Source organism: Leptopilina heterotoma, unplaced genomic scaffold, assembly GCF_015476425.1.
Source record: "Leptopilina heterotoma isolate Lh14 unplaced genomic scaffold, ASM1547642v1 Lhet_121, whole genome shotgun sequence".
NCBI classification, from domain to species: domain Eukaryota; kingdom Metazoa; phylum Arthropoda; class Insecta; order Hymenoptera; family Figitidae; genus Leptopilina; species Leptopilina heterotoma.
The window spans coordinates 1,480,753-1,490,113 of record NW_025110839.1 but is presented as its reverse complement, the minus strand read 5'-3'; the positions used below and the strand labels follow the sequence as shown (position 1 = coordinate 1,490,113).

Sequence of the window (9,361 nt, the reverse complement as noted above, 5' to 3'; positions counted from 1 at the left end):
GTGACTTATTTCAATTTCTAATTATTATTAGTCAAACGGAAATCAGATTAGTATAGCGTTCAAAGACTATGTTGAATTTTCGTAAATAATTTGTATAAGTGTGGTGGTAAAACAAAAATTAAATTAAATAGCTTCCTCTTAGGTATATTTAAGTTTGTTGTTGTTAAAGGAACTAGTAAAAAATACAATATAATTATCTAAGTGAATGTGAGAAATGTCAGGTATATAATATGTAATGTAATATTTGAAATTTCTTATTCTATTATTGTTTCAATTCAACTTGATTCAGTTTAACCTCTATGCATTCATAAATACGATTTTAATTTGAGTGTAAGTAACCTAAAGCAAGCAAATATTGAGTAAAGATTTAAGTATATAATATAATCCGAATTAGAAGTTTAATTATTATTGAGAAGTTTCAAATATTATTAAATTTGCATTTACTTAAATTGACAGACCAAGAGGAAGTGAATAGGAATTGTATTAGGTATAGTGTGTTGATATATCCCTGGTTAAAAAACCGGACAGATTTCGGACTAATCCGAAATTTGTCCGAAACAATGCGGTTTATGGTCAGGTTTTTGTCACCCGCAATTAATCCGGTAAAATCCGAATTCTATACGGTTTGTGAACAACTAGTGAAACCGGAGTTGGTCCGATGAAGTCCGAAATTAATCAGTTAATTTTAACTAGTGAATCCGGAATTAGTCCGAAACAGTCAAAAGTTAGTCCGGACAATTTAGTAACCACTATACCACGCTCGCATGGAAGTTCAAATTCATAATAGAATTTATGAAGTGCCACGAAAAGAAATGACAAGAAACTAACACATCAGTGTTAATTTTAATATTGAAACAAGATAACTAATAATACCAGTAAATTTGTAAAAACAAATTGACTACAGAATTAAATATTTTATTTACCATAAGTAAGTACCCTGAATAAAAAGTGGAAACGATTTCGGACTAATCCGGAATTTGTTCGCAACAATGCGGTTTATTGTGGAGTTTTTCACCCTGAATTCATTTTAAAATCAATACCGTTTTTTATAACTATATTAAATCCGTAATTAGTCCGGTTTAGTCTGCAGTTAGTCAGATCATATGCAAAGGAGGTTAAAGTTTTGAACGTTCAAATGAACGAAATTTATTTATTTCTTCTTCAAATTAAATTTTTATTACTATAATTTTGCGTCACTATTAAGCAAATTAATTATAATGTTTCTAAATGTAAAATTTGAGTTTTTAATTTGAATTGTAATCAATAATCTATGAAAATATTTTTAACAAAAAATATTTCGTTCATTTGAACGTTCAAAACTTTTTGTTCATATATGCAACTAGTAGACGCAGAATAATCCGGTTGGTTTAACCAGTGAATCCGCAGCTAATCCGAAACAGTCTGCTTATGGACAGGTTTTTGTCGCTCGGAATTTGTCCGGATAAATTCAAACTCAATGCGGTTTGTGTATAACCAGTGAATCCGGAATTAGTCCGATCTAGTCCGAAGTTTGTCTGATAATACGCAACTTGCAAATGTGAAATTATTAAATCCGGAATTAATCTGGTTTTGGTCAGGTTTTTGTAATACGAAATTATAATTATAGTGTGAATTTATCTGCATTTAATACAAATTGTTTTTAATATACCAATTCAATATTTATAACAAAATCATTCCGGATTAAGTCTTTGAATTGGATTGAATATGGATTGTTTTGAACTGTCTATGGATTGTACATATTTACAAATTCTTATAATAATAAGATTTATTTTCGGACTGGGGTCTTTTGATCGGATATTATTCGGATTGACGCTGACTATTACCGAATTCTTTGCATACAGATTTCGGATTGTTCCATACTTGTTTCGGATTAAATCTTCTAACTGGATTAAATTTGGATTATTGCGGACTGATTTCGTATTCTTTACATATTGATTTCGGATTATTTCGTATTTGTTTCGGATTATACCTTTTAGTTGGATTAAATCTGGATTGTTGCAGACAATTTTCGGATTCTTAGCATACAGATTTCGGATTGTTTCGTACTTCTTTCGGAATAGGATTTTGCCACACTTAGTTTCAAATTGTTGCGGACTAATACCGGATTTCTTACTTACAGAGTTCGAATTGCTCCGGACATTTTACTGATTAAGTTTTTTTAACTATATTAAACTCGGATTGTTGCGGACTGATTCCGTATTCTTTACATATTAATTTCGGATGATTCCCTACTTATTTTAGAAGAATTCTTCACCGGTCATAAATTTGGATTGTTGCGGACTGAATTCGTAGACATTCAGGATTACTCCGGAGTGTTTTCGGATTCAGGTTTTCGTTCGGATTGATATCAGACTATCGCGGATCATTTTCGGATCTTTTTCGTACAATTTTCGGACTAATCCGTACTAATCTGTCCGTATTTAATCCGGAATTAGTCCGAAATTTTTACCAGGGATATATATAGGAATGACTATACCTTCTTGTTTATTTGTTTGTCTGACCTTATAGGTTATTGTTAATATCCGTTTGCTTGAATTGTTGTTAGCTGAACTCAGTTAGATTGTATTAAAATTCAGTAATTACTGGTTAAAATGGTGTACACTCTAACACACTAAATTTCTCTGCTATTACGCGTATTATCTAGTATTATAGGGTATTACAGAACTATTACAAATAACTTCAAACTGCGAACAGATTACCGGAATACAACGATTATTAATATAAATTATTTATTAAATATTTGAATTCATGTGAAAAATTGTATTGTTCGTAAAAATAATACAATTTTTTTTTAATTTAAAGGAATCATTAAAATGTTTCAAATAATTTAATTAAAATTGTTAAAAATGATTTAATAGGAAAAATTTTATTTAAATTTTTGGAAATAATTGAATTTTTTGAATCAGTTTATTAAAATTTAAGAGAATAACTCCATTATTGCGAATAATTTAATTAACATTGTGTTAATAATAATTAAAGTCTGTGTGAAAAAATTTCATATAATTTTGGAAATTAAGTTAATTGTTTTAAAAGATGTTATTACATTTTTAAGAATTCTTTCTAAGAAGAATGTTATTAAAATGTTTGAGAATAATTTTTTTATTTCAACTATTAGCATATTCAAATTAGTCTATATTCTCAATAAAAAGAAAAAAGTCGCTTTTAGTGTCAGAAATAAAAAAAAACTATCCAAATGCCGAAAAGAATGGAAAAAATGTTAATAATTCAATAAATTGAAAGATATTTAATTTTTATTATCGTAATAATTTTTTTTAAAAACTCTATTTACATTTCCCGTACAAAACTAAATTGCTGGTGATGATAATAATAATACCGTGAAATAAAGATGAAAGGTTAGTGTTTTAATAAAATGTTATAATCTAAAGAAAGCTTTGTGAGCTCTTCCATTTGGTATTTGACCTTGAAGTCTTAGTCTTCGCACAGCTTCTCTCAAGTGTTTTGGTTGCACTGGTCCCGATTCGTCATGTGCCTCCATCACATCTAAAGCTTTTCATTGCAAAAATTACAAAACGTTAGTTTTTTTTTAATTTTTGTAAATTCTAGATTTCTTTCAAAGTTGAAGAAATAATTTCAAACAAAATTCTGATCGTAGAAAGAAATTTATTTATTTCTTCTTGAAATTCAAATTTCATTGCCATAACAGGGTGTCTACTATTTTTGTTCAATAAAATTCCCGGTTATTTCCCGGCTTTGTCCTAATTTTTCCCAATTTTTTTTCTCATCAAGTTTAAATTTATTTGACTTCGAACATAAATAAATCTACAAATGGCTTCACAAATTTTTATTAGAGTTTTTATAATTAATTAAATTCTTTTGACGAGTTTCTTTAATTTAAAAAATAATTGAATTAAGCAAAGAATTTTTTCAATTTTTTAAAATAATCTTGTCTGCTCATAATTATAATTGAAAATTGGATTATGTAATTCAATTTTATTAAAATGTACTGATACTAATTGTATTTCTGCAAAAAGAATTTTACTACTTATAAAAGTAATTGAATCCTTCCAAAGAATGTTATTATTTATGAAAAATTAAAATAATAAAACTGTTTTTAATTTGGTGAAAAAATTCCCGATTTGGCATAAAATTCCTGGCTTATTCCCTGTTTTCCCGGTCAAATTAAATTCACGCATATTTCCCGTTTTTCCCGGTTAGTAGACACTCTGAATAATTATTGCGTCAAATATTAGGAACAATAAATTATAAAAATTCTCGAATTTTAATTTTCTTTTTTGCTTTTTATAGTTCAGTAATTTTTGAAAATAATTACATTGCGGCAAAAAATTTAATTTATTTAAACGTTCATCACTTGTGACATATAAATATATTCTTGAATCTACATTAATAATTTTAAATATTCTTCAATTCGAAATATTCTCTTCGAAATATAAAATAGTTTTGTAATTCTAAATATCTTTTTGAAACTATTTCGAAACTAATGAATTTTTCAAATTGTTTTTGAGAATAATTTTTAAATAGTTAAAATTATTTATTTTGGAAATATTTTGGAAAATTTATTTGAATTTACTGACCTTCTTCAACTATTTCCCCAACGAAGACTTTTGCAATGCCCGACATTGCAATTACCACGTTCTGAGATACGGAACATCCTGTGATAGTTTGCATAATCTGTAGAGAAAATAATTTTTTTTTATTCATTAGGAATTCGGAAATTTCTGCGGAATCAGAGTTTATATACAATTAAAATACGCCCTAAAATACTAGTAAGTTCTGAAGGTTTAGATCTAAAGATTCTATTTCTTTATGCAAATTTAACGTAAATACAACTTGTTAACTTGATAATGTAGATAGTAAGTAAAATCGCATTAAAAATTTGAATAAAAATAATTCAAATCCATAAATATGTAAACTCTCGTTCCGGACATAATTACAGTAAATTTTACAACGTCTACAATCAACAATTCGGAGAAGAAATTCCTTTTTTTCTAGCCATTTTCAATTAGAAAAGGACCCCACAGGAAATACATTAGTTTTGGGTCCCAGTCGATTTTATTATAAATTTTGAATTTTAAGTTTGTACCTATTCAGTCTGAAGAAAAATATTAAATTCAAAAACTTATATAAAAAAATCGATAAAAGAAATTCGTTAGGAGAAAAATTTTAATACTTTTTGTTGAAAACATTTGTTTTTCTACTTAAGTGTTGATTTTATAAATGTTGTGAAATTCACTGAGATGTCAAGTTTTGACATAATAAACATACCCGTTTAATGGCTGATTTAGGGAATGCTGCACGTCGATACATTTCATATCTGTCTAATTGATCTTCCGTGAAATTTGACACTAAAACTCTAAAAAAAATTTATTACTTAATTAAAAGTATTTACCTAGAAAAAAAACTTAATAATTTTCTTTTATTAAAATTTTTAATTATTATTATTATTGTTAATTTAACTAAAGTTAATTTAATCCATTGTATATCACCCAAAATCGTTGCGGCCTATTTTTAGAAAAATCTAATCTTTTAAAGTAACAAGGACAAAAAAAAATTCACGCGCGTGTAGTTTTGCCAGTTTTTTAATGTAATTGAATAGTTTTGATAAATTTAATTAAAATTGTGGTATAAAAATAAATTGAATTCCAGCAAAAAAATTAGGTTTATTATAAAAATAATTCAATTCCTGCCAAGAAATTTATTACCTATTCATTAAAATAATTAAGAAAATTTATTTATTTTCGTAAATAATAAAATTCTCTCCTGGAATTCAATTATTTTGAGATTTTTATTGAAAATAGATTGACAATAATTTAATTCTTTGTAAAGAATTGAATTTTAATAAAAATTTAGACAAATGAATTCCTTCTAGAAATTTTAATTAAATTTTTGTTAAAGATTTTATTATTTTTTCTGTTTTAGAAATAATTGGATTCTTTCGGAAATTTTAATGCATTTTATTGAATTTTATTAAAAAAATTTGTAAATAATTAAATTTTTGTTAATCATTATATTTGAAATTTAAAAGAATAAAACTGTATTTTAAAAAATTAAGTTCTTTCAAAGAATTTTATCAAAATTTTTGAGACTAATTGAATATTTTGGAAAAATTAATTTTACTTAATTTGTTCATTTTAAAATTAAGTTTTAATAGGTATAGTTAATAATTTTAATAATAATAATTGTCAATAAGTTTTTTAATTGAATATTTTTTAATTTAATTTAAAAAATGTTTTAATTTTAGAATATTTTCTAAAAAACTTACTGCATTTTTTCCCTCTCCTCTTCCTCCAATTCTCTTTTACTTTTTTCCTTACTTTCTCTTCGTTCTTTGACATTACTTGGAGTTACATTGGATGTTAGAATATTGTTACCAAATAAATCTTCAGTAATTGCCTCATTATTTTGTTCCGGAGGAACTTCAATCTCGTGTTTTACAATGTCAATTCGATCTTCTAATACTTCGGATTTAAAAGACGCGGATATTTCTTCGTTATCAGACTGTGATTGCGAACTGGTTGTGTATTCAATTTCCATCTGTTACAAAAAAAAGTCAATAATTTATTTAATACTGGCAAATGTTACTCAATTATTTTGAATACTTGAATTGAATTCTTTAAATAAATTCAATTATTTTCGAAACAACTTTAATTGAATTTCTCAAAAAAATTTCATTATTTTCAAATATTTCTTTAAAATTCTTCATAACAATTAATTATTTCTTAAAATTTTCATGAATTCTTCGGAACAATTCAGTTGTTTTTATAAATATAGTAAAATTCTTGTCAAGAATTCAATATTATATTTATAAATAGTAAAATCCTTTGCAAAAATTCAATTCTTTTCCAAACAATTTTAATAGAATTCCTCGAAAGAATTTAAATTTCCAAATATTAACATAAAATTCTTTTTTCCCCTGAAATTTTAATAAATTCTGCGAAACAATTCAATTATTTTTATAAATAGTAAAATTCTTCGCAAGAATTCAATTATTTTCAATACAATTTTAATAAAATTCTTCTTCATAAAATTCAATTGCTTTCAAAATTTTCAATTGAAATTATTAAAGAAACTCCATTAGTTTTAAAAAAATTCAAAGAAATTCTTCAAAAGAATTTAATTAGGATTTTTAAGAATTTTAATAAAATTCTTCGCGAGAATTCAGTTATTATCCTAAATAATATTGAACGTTGAAAATATTAGTAAAAGTTCATATTACATTAATTAATAATTTGGTAATATTAATTTAATATTAATTATATAATAAATAGAAATAATTCAGAAAAAAGAACTTTTGATTAAAAATTGAATAGAAAGGCGTTTCTTGTTTCTTTACCACGTCATTCTCCTTTGTTTTTGGAGCAATCTCTTTATCCGTGCTACTTTCGTCTAGAATATTATTCTCTCCCGAAATTTCCATTGATGAATTTTTATCCTCTTCCTTTGGGCAAACATCAGTAAAATCATTTTCGTTTCCTGAGTCATCATCTTTTCCGAATATGTTATCCATCTATTAATATTATTATATTATTCAATTGAAATTTATTTATATTCAATATTATTTTATAATACAAAAACGAATCGTTTTTTTGTACTATTAACTCTTTCTTTTTCAACTAATTACTATTTACAAATTTTAACCATCGTAATTGTTATATTTATTTCTTTCGCATTTTAAATAAACATAACCTACAATTTTTCTATAAACAAACAAAATTTGTAAATTTTATGTCCTTCTTCAAATTTCAAAAGATTTATACTGGCAATAAAATTTTAGATTTTACATTCTCATTTCAATAGAAAATTTGTTTATTATAGAATATTTTAAAAATAGTAACAGAAGTACTCATAAATAATTAGTACGGATAGTAACGAAATAATAAGTAAAAATAACAATTTCAATAAATGGAAAATAAATTTATATTTTATATCTATCTGTAAATAAAACGTTAATTGCTGGTCATTACAGTTCTTGGGATTAATTAACATTTATTGTAAACAAATTAGTAAACAATCAACACTTTTTTTTGTATAAAAACTGTCAAAATTTATGGTCAATGAATATAGAGTGAACATAGAAAGGTAGAGTTACTTTATAAGTTTATTCTCAGGGGATGGTTACTTATGGTACGGTCACAGCTCGGCTGCCTGCCTGCCTGCCTGCAGGTCGTCATGGCAATACATAAGAGTAAGAGAGTCAGACAATTTAAATTATTCGTCTCCTCTCTCTTACTCTCGTGGCGGCTGCCTGCGCAGGCAGGCAGGCAGCCGAGGTGTGACCGTGCCATTATTGAGGCAAAAACTGTTTTTGAATATAGCCGCTAGTGTCGCTGGTTAATCAAAAATGTGACGAGCGACTGCCATCTCGCTCGTTAACTTTTCGATATATCGATTAACGAGTTATCGAAGCGCGAAACAATAAAATTTCGTTAATAATCTAATTATTTTAGGATTTTCTTACGACTTTTGACAAATATTGACGAGACTAAACAAGAAAGTTTGACTATTGTAAAATATAATACTTTACGGTTTAATAGTTTCCAAATTCCAAAAATGTATTTGAAAATCAACATTTCTTAGAATTGTCATAAATCAAGTGGAATAGCGAAAGAAAATGTAATCTCTAGTTTCTTTAGAGTCATAAAACCGAGAAATTCTTGAAAGAATATAAAAAATATCTCAAGTGTCCTTTTCCATAGGACAATGCAACATGTGTTTACCATACTTGTGACCACAGAAATGACTTCGAAAAGTCACGTACACATAGACTTTCATTATGCGACGAAACTTAATTATCAATTGTATAATATGAACGTTATGAACAATTAACAACAATATTATATTGTTGCTAATAGTGCAGCATGAATGTATTATTTGAAAATGATATTATTAGTAAACTTTATCTGATTGATTGTTGTAATATTATGGTATAGGATATATACAAATATATATATATATATATATATATATATTTATGTATATATTTGTAACGTATTAATATAATAATAATATTATATTATGATACATTATCAAATTGGTTATCGTTATAATTGTTGTTTATATCTAAATATGATGAGTGCAGTATAAGAGATTTATTGTTACTAGATATGATGTAAATAATTAATAATTGTGTAATTAGTGTGAATGCAAAAGGGTTATGTTCACTTGTTGTGATACATGTTTTCAATACATAGAGTATGTTTTTAAGTGTATTAGTGCAATACAGTGTTAGTGTTGTGATTCTGAACACTCCATAGACTTTACAAACTCTATAACAGGGCATGCGCAAAGATTCTGCCATGGACCAAGGGCTAAATGCTCCCTCACGAATTCAGTTCTACTTTGGAGTTCTTTCGTAACGTACTTCAGAGTAGTCCCAAAAATA

General features: G+C 26.1%; 1 protein-coding gene across 1 annotated transcript; it reads right to left on the bottom strand.

Moving 5' to 3' along the window:
* Positions 1-3,233: 3,233 nt before the first annotated feature.
* Positions 3,234-8,080, bottom strand: LOC122511584 (transcription initiation factor TFIID subunit 11). Its single transcript, XM_043626940.1, has 6 exons — positions 7,944-8,080; positions 7,313-7,486; positions 6,242-6,513; positions 5,245-5,332; positions 4,554-4,650; positions 3,234-3,507 (listed from the first exon to the last, which is right to left on the bottom strand). Exons 2-6 carry the CDS (start codon positions 7,484-7,486, stop codon positions 3,374-3,376), a joined length of 765 nt encoding a protein of 254 aa, XP_043482875.1. The 5' UTR covers positions 7,944-8,080; the 3' UTR covers positions 3,234-3,373.
* Positions 8,081-9,361: the final 1,281 nt, after the last annotated feature.